At 37.9% G+C, this 16,808-nt stretch overlaps 1 protein-coding gene across 1 annotated transcript in view; it reads left to right on the top strand.

The window, feature by feature from the left end:
* Window positions 1–14,766, top strand: part of LOC149498298 (uncharacterized) — a 52,552-nt gene extending 37,786 nt beyond the window's left edge. Inside the window, 1 exon segment of the mRNA XM_089717291.1 lies at window positions 14,567–14,766. Within this exon segment, the coding sequence (XP_089573417.1) occupies window positions 14,567–14,766 (200 nt within the window).
* Window positions 14,767–16,808: the final 2,042 nt, after the last annotated feature.

Below are 16,808 nucleotides of genomic sequence, written 5' to 3'. Positions count from 1 at the left end.
AGAGCATCTAACTAGGCTGCCCTAGGGCCAAAACACATGGGCTTAACTCTAAAACACAAAATAAAGTCATTTCCAGCCCAAAACAAACAACTTAATATTGGGCAGATTGCATGCATCATAAAACCAACCCAAAACAACTTAAATAAACACTATGAGCCCATATTACATATTAATTAGACCAAAACATGCAACAAGGGATAAGAACACATCCAAGCCCACTAGGAAGCACCAATGGATCCATATCATTCCCCCTTTCCTCAAAAAGATTCGTCCTCGAATCTTAGTTAAAAGTTGAGGTATCCTTTTGCTTGCTAGGATCAGTCCACTTCTCCTTAGAATCCATGCCCTTTTCTTTACTCTTCTTCTCCTTTTTAGACCATATTGAACTCCATTGTTTGCTACAACCTGAATATGCCTTTGCAACACCTTTGTCTCCATTGGATTACTTCTATTGACTGGTTGATTTGGAATGGTGGAGCCAAGAATGAAATCGATTTGATGTTCTATCCCTCTCAAAGGTGGCAATCCACTAGGCAACTCTTCAAGAAAGACATCAGTGAACTCCTCTTTCTCTCTCTCAAGCAACTTTTTCTGATCAATATTCACTTCTTGAGGTGTCAATGGTGCAAGAACCACCTTTTCACCCTCACATGAAGATTGGGCAATCTCTTCTGGAACCACATGTTCAAAGTCCTGCAAAAGATCAACAAACACACTTGGCAAGGATGGGTTAAGATCATTAGTGGCCAAATAAGGTCCCTTACACAAAGGTACAAGTATAGGCTGATTGTGGTACAAAGCATGTGTATCCTTACTTGCTCTAGCTATCAAACTCACATTGTTTTCTTTTTCTTTTCCCTCTTTCTTTTTATTTGCACTCAGTATATTTTCACTCATTTTATTTTTACACTCTTTTTCTTTATTTTCAACATGAAGTCTCATACTTTCATTTTTACATTGATCTACATATACTTCCTTTGACCAAACTGGTGTTAGAATGGTCTTCCGCTCTTCCTTTGTGGATGAATATCTATTGAGGTAATCCACATTCTTCCTTCCCTGCACCCTTCCTAACTCATTATTCAAATCCTTAAAGTAACGATCAGGATTATCGACCTTCTTCTCTTCATGAGTTTGAAATCTAGTTGGTGTACCACTAGGTCGAGCTCTTCTTGTATTAGAGCGTTGGGTAGCTTTAAACTCCTGTAACTCCTTTCTCATATCTTGGACGGAATTGTTGAAAGTTCTAAACTGTCCTAGGATTGAATCCATTACAAGTTTCAACTGGGGATCCTCCATTTGACTTCCCTCCCCACTATTATCTCCAAATGTGCCTGCACTCACGGTTAGTATTCAAAATAGAAATCACAAAAACATTTGAGTCAGTGATAAAGCACTCCCTCACGTGTTTACACTCTTTAATCACTCCATGCAAATCCTCCAATTGTACTTCAGAATTTCAGGCCAACCAATCAATCTCAAAGCACGTTTAGAACACAAGGAAAATAAACCTTAACAAAAGAAACGTAAGCACAATTCTAGAAAGAAAACTCAAACAAAATGAATGGTAGCACAAGAACAAAACAATGTACTACTTGATTATTAATTAGAGTGTTGGAACAAGCAAATACACCCTAACAATATAAATGAAGCAAAGATAGCACACAAACAAGAAATAGAAACTAGAATTTAAAAGACAATTTCTGGATATATTGCATGAATTTAGTTCACTACAAAGCAAACCAAATATGGACCTAATTAATTCTACCCAATCAAAGCAAGCAAACAAAGAAAACCCAAAAAAAAAATTTTTTTTTTAAGGTACTGTAGCAAGTTTGCTTCTGAGTTCCTGTAGCAAGTTACTGTAGCACACGTTTTTGACTTATATCCTCACTTAACCTACAAATGTGACCCAATTTAGGTAGGATAAGGGCTTAACAAGGTATAAGTGGATGGTTTGTGTCTCCCAATTTCAATTTAGGTAGGTAATGAATTAATATTTAGGTTGCCCAACAATGATTTTTGTGTTTTCTCAAGATAAGATCCCAAATCAAGTCAAAATATGATATCCTTCAATTGAATGTAAGATGGACTATCAATAAATTCCCAAATCAAGTCAAAATGCCTTTAGGTTGTCCAGCAATTGTGTCTTTCAATTTCAATCTAGGTAGATATTGACTTAGTTTGTAGGTTGTCCAACAATTTTTGTGTCTCCTAATTCAACTTAAGTAGGTAATGACTTTACCAAGATTTGACTTACCTCTCTTTTTTTTTTCTTTTTTTTTTTTTTTTATCAACAAGATTCAAGAAGACAAACAAAACTCCAGATTTGGTATTTAATAACTTATAAATTCTTAATAACGTAATCAATTGTTTTTTTTTTCTTTTTAATAAACAAGCAAACAATAAGAAGATCTAAAGAGAAAACTCAGATCCAAGAACATCTAAAAGAAAAAGTCCAGATCCAAGAAGATCTAAAGAGAAAAATCTAGATCTAGAATGAAAACAAGTATTAAGATAACATCAAAGAAATTCCAGCAACTAGAAAACTCAAATTCCTAAACTAAGATAACAGAACTTACCCCAAAACTTTGATTTGGCTCTGATACCAAATGATAAGGAACCGGGATCGGGAATCAAAGGAATGAGATGTAAGTTCGCCTCTATGGCACCCCACGTTTATAATGAAACGGAAACACCAATAATCGAGATTAAAACGCTCTATGGCACCCCACGTTTATAATGAAACGGTAACACCAATAATCGAGCAAAGAACAAGATAAACGCCACAAACGAATTGATAAGTTTACCTTAATTCCTGATGCAATTAGAGGATAGCAAATTCTCACAATCACTCTAATTAAGAAGAACATGCAAGAGCATGAGCAATTCTGCCTTAGATTCAATTTATGCCAAAAAATCTCGTTTTACATCTTAAGGAGGCTATTTATATGCCTTAAACAAACATAACCCTAAAGAAGAGCATCTAACTAGGCTGCCTTAGGGTCAAAACACATGGGCTTAACTCTAAAACACAAAATAAAGTCATTTCCAGCCCAAAACAAACAACTTAATATTGGGCAGATTGCATGCATCATAAAACCAACCCAAAACAACTTAAATAAACACTATGAGCCCATATTACATATTAATTAGACCAAAACATGCAACAAGGGATAAGAACACATCCAAGCCCACTAGGAAGCACCAATGGATCCATATCACACCATTCTTGCTAGTTTGTTGTGTAAATCCCTAAAGTAATGAGCAGGGACAAACTTCTGGTGCATTAATTCCTTCATGATCTCCCATGGAGGTACTGGTCGCAACTCCCTACTTCTTCTTTTTAGTAGCAATTGTTCCCACCAAAACATAGCATATCCTTTAAACTCCACAGCTGCAAGATGGGATTTCTTCTCCTGGGAATAATTATGGCATTCAAAGATTTGTTCTACCTTTCTCTCCCATTCAAGGTATTCTTCAGCATTGTTGTTACCATTGAATTCTGGGATCCTCATTTTGATTGCTCCCAAGTTTCCATCAATTTTATTAGAATTAGTATCTTCAGTCTCCTCATCATCATGGGTTTGAATTTTAACTTGGGGACGAGCTCTAGTGGCATTAGAGCTTTGTGAAGCCTTCATCTCTTGCAATTCTTCCCTCATGTCTTGAAAGAGATTGTTGAAGGTTCTAAATTGTCCTTGGATAGATTCCATGAACAATTTTAGTTGAGGATCTTTTAATTGGATTTCCATCTCCGTTACCACCTCCAGATGTACCTGTACTCATGGTTAGTATTCAAGAATAGAAAACACGAAAAAAAATTTGAGTTAGTGATAAAGCACTCCCTCACGTGTTTACACTCCTCAATCACTCCTTGCAATTCCTCCAATTGTACTTCAGAATCGTAGATTAACCAACCAATTCGAAAGCACGTTTTAGAATCAAGGAAATAAATCTTAACAATAAAAGTAAGCACAAACTCTAGAAAGAAGACTCAAAACGACATTGGATGGTAGTACAAGGACAAGATGATGTACTACTTGATTATATTAATTTAGAGTGTAGTGAACAAACAAATACACCCTAATAATGTAATAGAAGCAAAAGAAGCTCAAAACAAGAATTAAGCAAACTAGAATTTAAAAAGACAATTTCTGGATATGATGTATGAATTTAGTTTACTACAAAACAAACCAAATATGGGCCTGATTACTTCTACCCAATCAAAGTAAGTAAACAATAAAAAAAAAACCAAATTTTCAGAATTGACACAGAAATTATAGTGATAACCAGATGTACTTGATGTCACAGGTTGATTATCTTTAACTATAAAATTGCATGCTTGTGTATATAAATGTAGTATCGTTGGTCCAAGCAAAAGAATTCAACCTGTCTAGCAATGATTTGTGTTCTCTCAAGATAGGATCCCAATCTAAGTCAAAATATCTTTAGGTTGTCCAGCAATTGTGTCTTCCAATTCAACTTAAGTAGGTAATGACCTTAACAAATTCTGACTTATCTCTCTTTAACAATGACTTTTTTTTTTTTTTTTTTTTGTGTTGTAAGATCTAAGTTCGCCTCTATGGCACCCCACGTTTATATTGAAACGGAAACACCAATAATCGAGATTAATCGCTCTATGGCACCCCACGTTTATAGTGAAACGGTAACACCAATAATCGAGCAAAGAACAAGATAATCGCCACAATGAATTGATAAGTTTACCTTAATTCTTGATGCAATTAGAGGAAGCAATTTCTCACTATCACTCTAAGCAAGGAGAACAAGCAAAGCTTGAACAAATGAAGTTTATCAACATCTCAAAGATGTGTTTTACAATGAAGATGAGAGTATTTATACTAAACCTAAACATATTAGGTTACAAAGATAACAAATAAAGCATAAAACATAAAACAAGCATGAGTCGCGCTCGCGCATTTCAAATTCGCGCTCGCGACTTATGCTAACCAGCTCTCTGCCTCGCGAGTTATGCTTCTAGCGCTCGCGCAGTGAAGGTTCGCGCTCGCGAGTGTCGCTCGCGCTCGCGCATGTTGGGCTCGCGCTCGCGAGTTGTGCTACCTAACTCTCTGCTTCTCCTTTGCGCTTCTCGCGCTCGCGCACGGTAGAGTCGCGCTCGCGAGATGTGGTCGCGCTCACGTATGTGAAGCTCACGCTCGCAAGTTACGCTGCCTAACCCTCTGCCTCTCCTTTGCACTTCTCGCGCTCGCGTAGGTCAAGCTCGCGCTCGCGAGTTGCACTAGTGTGTAGCAACTGTAGCAAAGTCAAGTTCAACTGTAGAAAAGTCAAAGGTACTGTAGAAAAGTCAAACTTATTGGCACGGGCACTGTAGCAACATTAGGAGCCTAGGAATGCCTTCAAGTTCCTCACAACACGTGTTAAATGCGACATCATGAAGTTCTCGTGTTATTTGGCAAGATGGCTCATTTTATTCCTTGTCATAAAACTGATGATGCCAATAATGTTGCTGAATTATTCTTTAAAGAAGTGGTAAGATTGCATGGGGTACCAAGAACAATAGTTTCTGATAGGAATGCAAAGTTTCTTTCACACTTTTGGAGGGTTTTGTGGGGTAAACTTGGAACTAAATTACTTTATTCTACAACTTGTCATCCACAAACAGATGGACAAACTGAAGTTGTGAATAGAACTTTAGGAACATTGCTTCGTGCTATTGTGGGTAAGAACTTGAAAACTTGGGAAGATTGTTTGCCATTCATTGAGTTTGCATATAATCGTAGCATACATTCTACCCCAGGTTTTAGCCCATTTGAACTTGTTTATGGCTTTAATCCACTAACTGTATTAGATCTTGTTCCTTTACCTTTGAATGAACTTTCTAATCTAGATGGTGAGAAAAAGGCAGAATTGGTGAAGTCTTTACAAGAGAAGGCTAGAGCCAACATAGAAAAGAGGAACAAGCAATATGCTAATCAAGCCAACAAGGGCAGGAAGAAGTTAGTACTTATGCCAGGTGATTGGGTTTGGGTACACTTTCGCAAGGAAAGATTTCCCAACCAAAGGAAGAATAAGCTAGATGCACGTGGAGATGGGCCATTCCAAGTCTTAGAACGCATCAATGACAATGCCTACAAAATAGACTTACCAGGTGAGTATAATGTTTCTGCAACTTTTAATATTAGTGATTTGTCTCCCTTTGACATGGATGCAGATTTGAGGACAAATCTTTTTAAAGAAGGGGGGGATGATACGGATCCACTACCACCAACCACCTATGGAGCTCAAGGAAACAAGGACCACAACAATGGCAATCCATTAGCACTTCCTAATGGACCAATTACAAGGAGCCGTGCAAAGAAGTATGGAGCAACCATGTCCTTATATATTCAAGAACAAATCACACAAGAGCTCCATGACCTTGCTTTCAACAAGTGCTATGAAGAACTTGAAGGAACACCTAAGTTTCTCACATTAATAGAAGCACAAGTTGAGTGGGAACCATGTTTGGATAGCAAGAGCTCCTTTGCGCTTCTCGCGCTCGCGCAGTGAAGGTTCGCGCTCGCGAGTGTCGCTCGCGCTAGCGCATGTTGGAATCGCGCTCGCGATTTGCGCTGCCTAACTCACTGCCTCTCCTTTGCGCTTCTCGCGCTCGCGCAGTGAAGGTTCGCGCTCGCGAAGTGTCGCTCGCGCTCGCGCATGTTGGAATCGCGCTCGCGACTTGCGCTGCCTAACTCTCTGCCTCTCCTTTGCGCTTCTCGCGCTCGCGACTTGCGCTGCCTAACTCTCTGCCTCTCCTTTGCGCTTCTCGCGCTCGCGCACGGTAGGATCGCGCTCGCGAGGTGTCGTCGCGCTCGCGTATGTGAAGCTCGCGCTCGCGAAGGAAGCTAGTTAGCTTATTTTGTGTTTTTTTTGCTTTGTTAATGGGTTGGGCCTCCAATATTTCGGCCACCCTTGATTAATTAGCCTTATTTTGTTTAGATTTAGTCAATCTTTAGTAGATTTGGAATAGATATCCAAATCCTTAAGTTGTTATGATTTTGTTAGTCAACTCCTTAGTTGGTTTAGATTTGCTAAATCCTACTCCTTAGCTAACTCTAAATCCTCTAAGGATCTGGACCTCTTAGATTAGTATAAATAGCTTGTTATTTTGTAATTTTCAAGAATCAACAATTAATGAATTAAAGACTATTTCTTCATGCTTAGGCGTGTTCATGTTTTTAGAGAGTGTGAGATTGCATTCTTCTAATTGCATCAAGAATCAAGGTAAACTTATCAATTCTTTGTGGCGTTTATCTTATTCTTTTACTCTATTATTGGTGTTCTTGCTTCTTTAAGCTTTGGGTGCCATAGAGGGGAATTTATTCTAGATCTTTGATCTATTCCAAAACTTGTCATTGAGTTCATGAAATTTATTTTCATTGGGTTCCGCGTCACCATCATTACCATCTCCAGATTTGCCTGTACTCATGGTTAGTATTCAAAGAAAACACAAAAGATTTGGGTTATTGATAAATCACTCCCTCACGTGTTTACACTCTTGAATCACTCCTTGCAATTCTTCCAATTGAACTTCAGAATCTTAATTCAACCAACCAACTCAAAGATCACGTTTAGAATCAAGGAATAAAACTTAACAATGAAAAGCAAGCACAAATTCTAGAATGAAGACTCAAAACGATATGGACAGTAGCACAAGAACATAAACAATGCACTACTTTAATGATCAATTAGAGTGTAGTGAACAAGCAAACACACCCTAATAATGTAATAGAAGCAACAGAAAGCTCACACAAAAACAAAGAAACTAAAGACAATATTAGGATATAATGTATGAATTTAGCTTACTACAAAGCAAACCAAATATGGGCCTAATTAATTCTACCCAAAACAAAGCAAGTAATCAAAGAAAAACAAAAGAAAATAATGTTTTAAGATAGGGTCAGAACAGAGCACGGGCGTGCTAGATGGAGCACGGGCGTGTGTAATTAGGCCTAGTCCAACAACTAGTAGGCAAGATCTAGCACGGGTGTGCTAGAGGTGTAGCACGGGCGTGCTGCCTTGTGTCCCTTTTATTGCAACCCAATTTAAGTAGGATTCTTAGATTTGACAAGGATTGTAGTAGATTTGCTCAATCTCAAAAGATATGGTCAACTAATTTTTGTTATCTTATCCACAAGTAGTTAAGATTGGATTTTATCACAAGATTATAGTGGATAACTAAATCCCATAAAATATGGTCAAATCCCTTTAGGATTAGGAACAATCCCACTAAATATGGTCAAATCTCCTAAGGATTAGGAATAATCCCACAAAATATGGCAAAATCCCACAAAATAAGGTAAAATCCCTTTGAATTAGGATCAAATCCCTTGGATTCAGGAACAAATCAAGATCCACACAAGCAATTTTAATGGTGGACGAAATTTTCTTTCTATACTTTTTTTTTTTCTTTTTAGTCAATAAGATCTAAGATCTAAACTTCCAGAATTGAAACAAGCACGAAATTACTAAATTTAATTGAAGCAAAAACGAATTGAAACTAAACAAAAGAAAACAATCACACAAAGAAACAAGATGAAGAAGAAAACAAACACAAGAGCAATAAGAATAAGAAAACAAATAAACACAGATCCTAGAGCTAAGATAAATAAGAATTTACCTTAATCTTTGGCTCTGATACCAAACTGACGCGGAACCCAATGAAAATAAATTTCATGAACTCAATGACAAGTTTTGGAAGAGATCCAAGATCAAACTAAACCCCTCTCTATGGCACCCAAAGCTTAAAGAAGCAAGAACACCAATAATAGAGAAAAAGAATAAGATAAACGCCACAAAGAATTGATAAGTTTACCTTGATTCTTGATGCAATTAGAAGAATGCAATCTCACACTCTCTAAAAACATGAACACGCCTAAGCATGAAGAAGTAGTCTTTAATTCATTGAATAATTACAAAATAACAAGCTATTTATACTAATATAAGAGGTCCAGATCCTTAGAGGATTTAGAGTTAGCTAAGGAGTAGGATTAGCAAATCTAAACCAACTAAGGAGTTGACTAACAAAATCATAACAACTTAAGGATTTGGAGATCTAATCCAAATCCACTAAAGATTGACTAAATCTAATCAAAATAAGGCTAATTATTCAAGGGTGGCCGAAATATTGGAGGCCCAACCCATTAGCAAAGCAAAAACTCAAAATAAGCTAACTAACTTGATATGGATCAACCATCACTCAACCATGGAGCTCAAGGGAGCAAGGAGAACAACATGGGAGATCCATTAGTGTTTCCTAGTGGGCCAATTACAAGAAGTCAAGCAAAGAGATATGGGGCAGCCATATCCTTATATGTTCAAGCCCAAATTACACAAGAACTTCATGATGTGGCATTTAACAAGTGTTGTGTGGAACTTGAAGGCACACCTAGGCTTCTTACAATGTTGGAGACATGTGCTGTTGGTGTAGCACACCCTAGACATGCTAATATGTAAGGGATGTGGGCTTGGACGTGTCCTTATCCCTTGTTGCATGTTTTGGTCTAATTAATATGTAATATGGGCTCACAGTGTTTATTTAAGTTGTTTTGGGTTGGTTTTATGATGCATGCAATCTGCCCAATATTAAGTTGTTTGTTTTGGGCTGGAAATGACTTTATTTTGTGTTTTAGAGTTAAGCCCATGTGTTTTGGCCCTAGGGCAGCCTAGTTAGATGCTCTTCTTTAGGGTTATGTTTGTTTAAGGCATATAAATAGCCTCCTTAAGATGTAAAACGGGATTTTTGGCATAATTTGAATCAAAGGCAGAATTGCTCATGCTCTTGCATGTTCTTCTTAATTAGAGTGATTGTGAGAATTTGCTATCCTCTAATTGCATCAAGAATTAAGGTAAACTTATCAATTCATTTGTGGCGTTTATCTTGTTCTTTGCTCGATTATTGGTGTTACCGTTTCATTATAAACGTGGGGTGCCATAGAGCATTTTAATCTCGATTATTGGTGTTTCCGTTTCATTATAAACGTGGGGTGCCATAGAGGCGAACTTACATCTCATTCCTTTGATTCCCGATCCCGGTTCCTTATCATAACTTAATGATAGGCAGGGACAAGCACGGCCTGGGTGTGCTATTTGGCACGGGCGTGCTTCAATGTAGGAGTTCCCTCGTGAGAGTCAGAGGGAAGCACGGCCCGGGTGTGCTATTTGGCACGGGGGTGCTTCAGAGTCAGAGGGAAGCACGGCCTGGGTGTGCTATTTGGCACGGGGTGTGCTTCAAGGTAGTTGTTTTCCTCAGCAAGTCAGACGAGGGCACGGCCTGGGGTGTGCCATCTAGCACGGGCGTGCTAACCAATTCATGTTCCCATTCAACATGTGCTTCTATTAATGTGAGAAATTTAGGTGTTCCTTCAAGTTCTTCATAGCACTTGTTGAAAGCAAGGTCATGGAGCTCTTTTGTAACTTGTTCTTGAATGTGTAAGGACATGGTTGCTCCATACTTCTTTGCACGACTCCTTGTAATTGGTCCATTAGGAAGTGCTAATGGATTGCAATTGTTGTGGTCCTTGTTCCCTTGAGCTCCATAGGTGGTTGGTGGTAGTGGATTCGTATCACCAACAATAGATGGCCTGCCTGCATTGGTACTACATCACACAAAATCTCATCTTTGTACCATCCAATGGAGAATGGCACAAGCACCTGGCGTGTCACCTTCACCTCTCCACCATCATTCAACCATTGTAATCTATGAGGTTTAGGATGTTTAAGACATGCCAAATTCAACTTATTCACCATACTCACACTAGCAACATTAGTGCAACTACCCCCATCAATAATAAGCAAGCACACTTTTCCATGTATCAAGCATCTAGTGTGAAATATGTTCTCACGTTGTTCAAGGCTCTCCTCCTTAACATGCATATTCAAAACTTGCCTAACAACCAGAGATTCTCCACGTTCAGCAAACAACAAGTTATGCTCATCCTCATCTGAATTATCATTATCAACATCATGCAAATGAGGCATATCATCACAATCACTACATTCAGATTCAGAACTAACATTTCCATCTTCCCTAACAATCATAACCCTTTTATTAGGACATTGAGATGCAATATGCCCTTTTCCTAAACACTTAAAGCATTTAATTTCTCTAGCAGGGTTTATAGAGTTAGAAGTACCTTTGTTTCCTTTGAATGTAGTTTGGGCAACCTCTTTACCTTTCGAAACTGATTCCGTTCTTTGGAAACTAGGACCTTTGAAATCTCTCTTCTCTCCTCCTTTGGACCATTTGGTTCCCAAAGTATTGTTGGAATATTTGTTGGTAGACTTTCCCTTTTTCTGCCTTTCTAGCTTCATGGCCATATCTACCATCTCTTCTAGTGTATCATAGCGATACATCTCCAAAGCATCAGCAATATCGCTATTTAGACCTCCAAGGAATCGTGACATGGTAATTTGGACATCTTCCTCAATCTTGGCTCTTGCCATGCAAATCTCCATCTCCTTATAGTACTCTTCCACGCTCCTCCCTCCTTGCACCATTCTTGCTAGTTTGTTGTGTAAATCCCTAAAGTAATGAGCAGGGACAAACTTTTGGTGCATTAATTCCTTCATGATCTCCCATGGTGGTACCGGTCGCATCCCCCTACTTCTTCTTTTTAGTAGCAATTGTTCCCACCAAAACATAGCATATCCTTTGAACTCCACAGCTGCAAGATGGGATTTCTTCTCCTGGGAATAATTATGGCATTCAAAGATTTGTTCTACCTTTCTCTCCCATTCAAGGTATTCTTTAGCATTGTTGTTGCCATTGAATTCTGGGATCCTCATTTTGATTGCTCCCAAGTCTCCATCAATTTTATTAGGATTAGTATCTTCAGTTTCCTCATTATCATGGGTTTGAATTCTAACTTGGGGACGGGCTCTAGTGGCATTAGAGCTTTGTGAAGCCTTCATCTCTTGCAATTCTTCCCTCATGTCTTGAAAGAGATTGTTGAAGGTTCTAAATTGTCCTTGGATAGATTCCATGAACAACTTTAGTTGAGGATCTCTAATTGGATTTCCATCTCCGTTACCATCTCCAGATGTGCCTGAACTCATGGTTAGTATTCAAGAATAGAAAACACGAAAAAGATTTGAGTTAGTGATAAAGCACTCCCTCACGTGTTTACACTCCTCAATCACTCCTTGCAAATCCTCCAATTGTACTTCAGAATTTTAGGCCAACCAATCAATCTCAAAGCACGTTTAGAACACAAGGAAAATAAACCTTAACAAAAGAAACGTAAGCACAATTCTAGAAAGAAAACTCAAACAAAATGAATGGTAGCACAAGAACAAAACAATGTACTACTTGATTATTAATTAGAGTGTTGGAACAAGCAAATACACCCTAACAATATAAATGAAGCAAAGATAGCACACAAACAAGAAATAGAAACTAGAATTTAAAAGACAATTTAGGGATATAGTGTATGAATTTAGTTTACTACAAAGCAAACCAAATATGGACCTAATTAATTCTACCCAATCAAAGCAAGCAAACAAAGAAAACCCAAAAAAATTTTTTTTTTTTTAAAGGTACTGTAGCAAGTTTGCTTCTGAGTTCCTGTAGCAAGTTACTGTAGCAGACGTGCTTGGCTTGTATCCTCACTTAACCCACAAATGTGACCCAATTTAGGTAGGGTAAGGCCTTAACAAGGTATAAGTGGATGGTTTGTGTCTCCCAATTTCAATTTAGGTAGGTAATGACTTAATATTTAGGTTGTCCAACAATGACTTTTGTGTCTCCCAATTCAACTTAGGTAGGTAACCAATAATGAATTTTGTGTCTCCCAATTCAATTTAGGTAGGTAATGGTTTTATATTTAGAATATCCAGCAATGACTTTTGTGTCTCCCAATTCAACATAGGTAGGTAATGACTTTAACAAGATTTGACTTACCTCTCAGTTTTTTTTTTTTTTTTTTATCAACAAGATTCAAGAAGACAAACAAATCTCTAGATTTGGTATTTAATAACTTATAAATTCTTAATAACGTAATCAATTGATTTTTTTTTGTTTTTTGTTTTTTTTTTTTAATAAACAAACAAACAACAAGAAGATCCAAAGAGAAAACTCAGATCCAAGAACATCTAAAAGAAAAAGTCCAGATCCAAGAAGATCTAAAGAGAAAAATCCAGATCTAGAATGAAAGCAAGTATTAAGATAACATCAAAGGAAATCCAGCAAATAGAAAACTCAAATTCCTAAACTAAGATAACAGAACTTACCCCAAAACTTTGATTTGGCTCTGATACCAAATGATAAGGAACCGGGATCGGGAATCAAAGGAATGGGATATAAGTTTACCTCTATGGCACCCCACGTTTATAAGGAAACGGAAACACCAATAATCGAGATTAAAACGCTCTATGGCACCCCACGTTTATAAGGAAACGGTAACATCAATAATCGAGCAAAGAACAAGATAAACGCCACAACGAGTTGATAAGTTTACCTTAATTCTTGATGCAATTAGAGGATAGCAAATTCTCACAATCTCTCTAATCAAGAAGAACATGCAAGAGCATGAACAATCTGTCTTTGATTCAAATTATGCCAAAATCTCGTTTTACATCTTAAGGAGGCTATTTATATGCCTCAAACAACCCTAAATTTAAAGAAGAGTATCTAACTAGGCTGCCCTAAGGCCAAAACACATGGGCCTAACTATTACACACAAAATAGAATCATTTCCAACCCAAAATAGACAACTTAATATTGGGCAGATTGCATGCATATAAAATTAGCCCAAAACAACTTAAAACAAACACTATAAGCCCATATCCCTTACATAGTAATTAGACCAAAACAAGCAACAAGAAATAAGAACACGTCCAAGCCCACATCCCTTACATATTAGCATGGCTAGAGTGTGCTACACCAACAGCACATGTCTCCAACATTGTAAGAAGCTTAGGTTTGCCTTCAAGTTCCACATAACACTTGTTAAATGCCACATCATGAAGCTCTTGTGTAATTTGGGCTTGAACATATAAGGATATGGCTGCCCCATATCTCTTTGCTTGACTTCTTGTAATTGGCCCACTAGGAAACACTAATGGATCTCCTATCTTATTCTCCTTGCTCCCTTGAGCTCCATGGTTGAGTGATGGTTGATCCATATCAATAAGGCTTTGCGTTGGATTCGCTATCCGCTCCCCAATAAAAGGGATTTGCTGAATCGCCTTTATAATGCTCAAATCTTTTCAAAATTTGATATGAAATCAGGCTATTGGCAAATTCAAATTGCAGAGCAAGATCGATATAAAACAGCATTTACCGTTCCATTTGGACAGTATGAATGGAATGTAATTTTATTCGGTCTCAAGAATGCTCCCTCTGAATTTCAGAAGATAATGAATGATATCTTCACTCCATATACGACCTTTTCGATAGTCTATATTGATGACGTATTAATTTTTTCAGAAAATATAGAAAAACATTTTAAACACTTAAATATTTTCATCAATATAGCGCAACAGAATGGCTTGGTCGTTTCTGCCAAAAAGATAAAACTTTTTCAAACTGCTATTCGTTTTTTAGGACATAATATTTCAAACCAGACTATTATTCCTATTAATCGTGCTATTGAGTTTGCAGATAAATTTCCTGATGAAATTAAAGACAAGACTCAACTACAGCGATTTTTAGGGAGCCTCAATTATGTCAGTGATTTTTATCCTTTATTGGCTCAAGATGCAAAGCCATTATTTGAAAGGCTAAAGAAAACGCCACCTGTCTAGACAGAAAAGCATACCATAGCTGTAAAGAAAATAAAGTCAAAAGTAAAAACAATTCCTTGTCTGGCCATACCACATCCAGATGCTTTTAAGATAGTGGAAACTGACGCATCCAACATTGGATACGGAGGAATCCTAAAACAGCGCCTAGATCAAAAGGAATCATTAGTATGCTTTACTAGTGGAGTCTGGACTGGCCCACGAATCAACTACTCGACAGTGAAGAAAACCCAATGCCGCCACTTGAAGACTGCAATGATGATGATGAGGTTGATGAAGAAGTTTTACAACCTGAGATGGGACAGTTACTAGTTACCAGGCGAGTTCTCAACATGCAAGTTCAAGAGGAGAGCTTAGAACAAAGATGCTTGGTACTTGACAAGGTATGCCTTTTGATTATTGATAGTGGAAGTTACACTAATGTAGCTAGTTTGAGCATGGTGCAGAAATTGGGTTTTACATGTGTATAGCACCCATGGCCATATAAGCTTCAATGGCTAAATGATATGGGTTCTGTGAGAGTAAATAAGCAGGTGAAGGAGCCATTCTCCATTGGATGGTACAAGGATGAGGTCACTTGTGATGTAGTACCTATGCTAGCTGGGCATATTCTTCTAGGCCGCCCATGGCAATTCAACAGGCGAGTCCAGCATGATGGGTACACCAACCGGTTCTCCCTTACCTATTTGGGTAAACATGTGGTTCTAGCTCCTTTGACACCACCAGAGGTCTATCTGGACCAAAAGAGGATATTAGAAAGTGAGGGGCAGGATTGTATTCAGGGGGAGGGAGAAAATAAAGATAAAGAAAAAAGGGAAAAGAGGCCAAGAGTGAAAAGAAACAATTGAATGGCCCATTGGTGAGTGAAACAACAATAGAGGGAAGAAAGAAACAAAACATGTATGTAAGAGAAAGAGAGATCCGCAGTAGTGTTAGTGAGGGTAGACCAATCTTAATGATTCGGTTTAAGGAAACTTTGCTTAATTTGACTAACATTGACACTTCTTCTTTGCCTTCTAGTTTTGTTTCTTTGTTGCAGGAGTTTTCTGATGTATTTCCTGATGAAATGCCTAGCGGACTGCCACCTCTTCGAGGCATTGAACATCAGATTGACTTTGTGCCTGAAGCTACAATTCCTAATAGGCCAGCTTATAGGAGCAAAAATATGGAGACTAAGGAGTTGCGGTGCCAAGTTGATGACCTGTTGTCTAAGGGATTTGTGAGCGAGAGTATGAGCCCATGCAGTTCCTGTATTACTTGTGCCTAAGAAGGACGGTTCTTGGAGGATGTGTGTTGACTGCCGAGCTGTCAATAAAATCACAGTTAAGTATCGCCATCCAATTCCTAGGCTAGATGATATGCTAGACGAACTGCATGGTAGTAAGTACTTTTCTAAAATTGACTTAATGAGTGGATATCATCAAATTAGAATGAAGTTAGGTGATGAATGGAAAATTGCCTTTAAGACTAAATATGGTTTATATGAGTGGATGGTTATGCCATTTGGTCTAACTAATGCACCTAGTACTTTCATGAGATTAATGAACCATGTCTTACGTGCTTTTCTAGGCAAATTTGTTGTGGTTTATTTTGATGATATACTGATTTATAGCCAATCTATTGATGACCATATTGAGCATGTTAGGTTAGTATTGATAACTTTGAGAGCTGAAAAGTTATATGCTAAGCTACAGAAATGCACTTTTTGCATAGATAGGCTTTTCTTTCTTAGTTTTGTTGTGAGTGCACAGGGGATTGAAGTTGATGAGGAGAAGGTTCAAGCAATTCGGGAATGGCCGATTCCTAAATCTATATCTGAGGTGAGGAGTTTCCATGGCTTGGCAAGCTTCTATCGGAGGTTTGTAAAGGACTTCTCTACTATAGCAGCCCCACTCACAGAGGTGGTAAAGAAGGAAGTTGGGTTCAAATGGGGGGAAGCACAACAAAGGGTGTTTGATACTTTGAAATCTATTCTTTGTTTTGCTCCTATTATAGTTTTACCTGACTTTGATAAAACATTTGAGATTGAGTGTGACGCTTCTGGT

This window comes from Jatropha curcas, chromosome 2, assembly GCF_041381405.1.
Source record: "Jatropha curcas cultivar XTBG-Jc1 chromosome 2, XTBG_Jcur_1.0, whole genome shotgun sequence".
NCBI lineage: Eukaryota > Viridiplantae > Streptophyta > Magnoliopsida > Malpighiales > Euphorbiaceae > Jatropha > Jatropha curcas.
The sequence above is the reverse complement of the archived record's forward strand: the minus strand, read 5'-3'. Positions and strand labels throughout refer to the sequence as shown.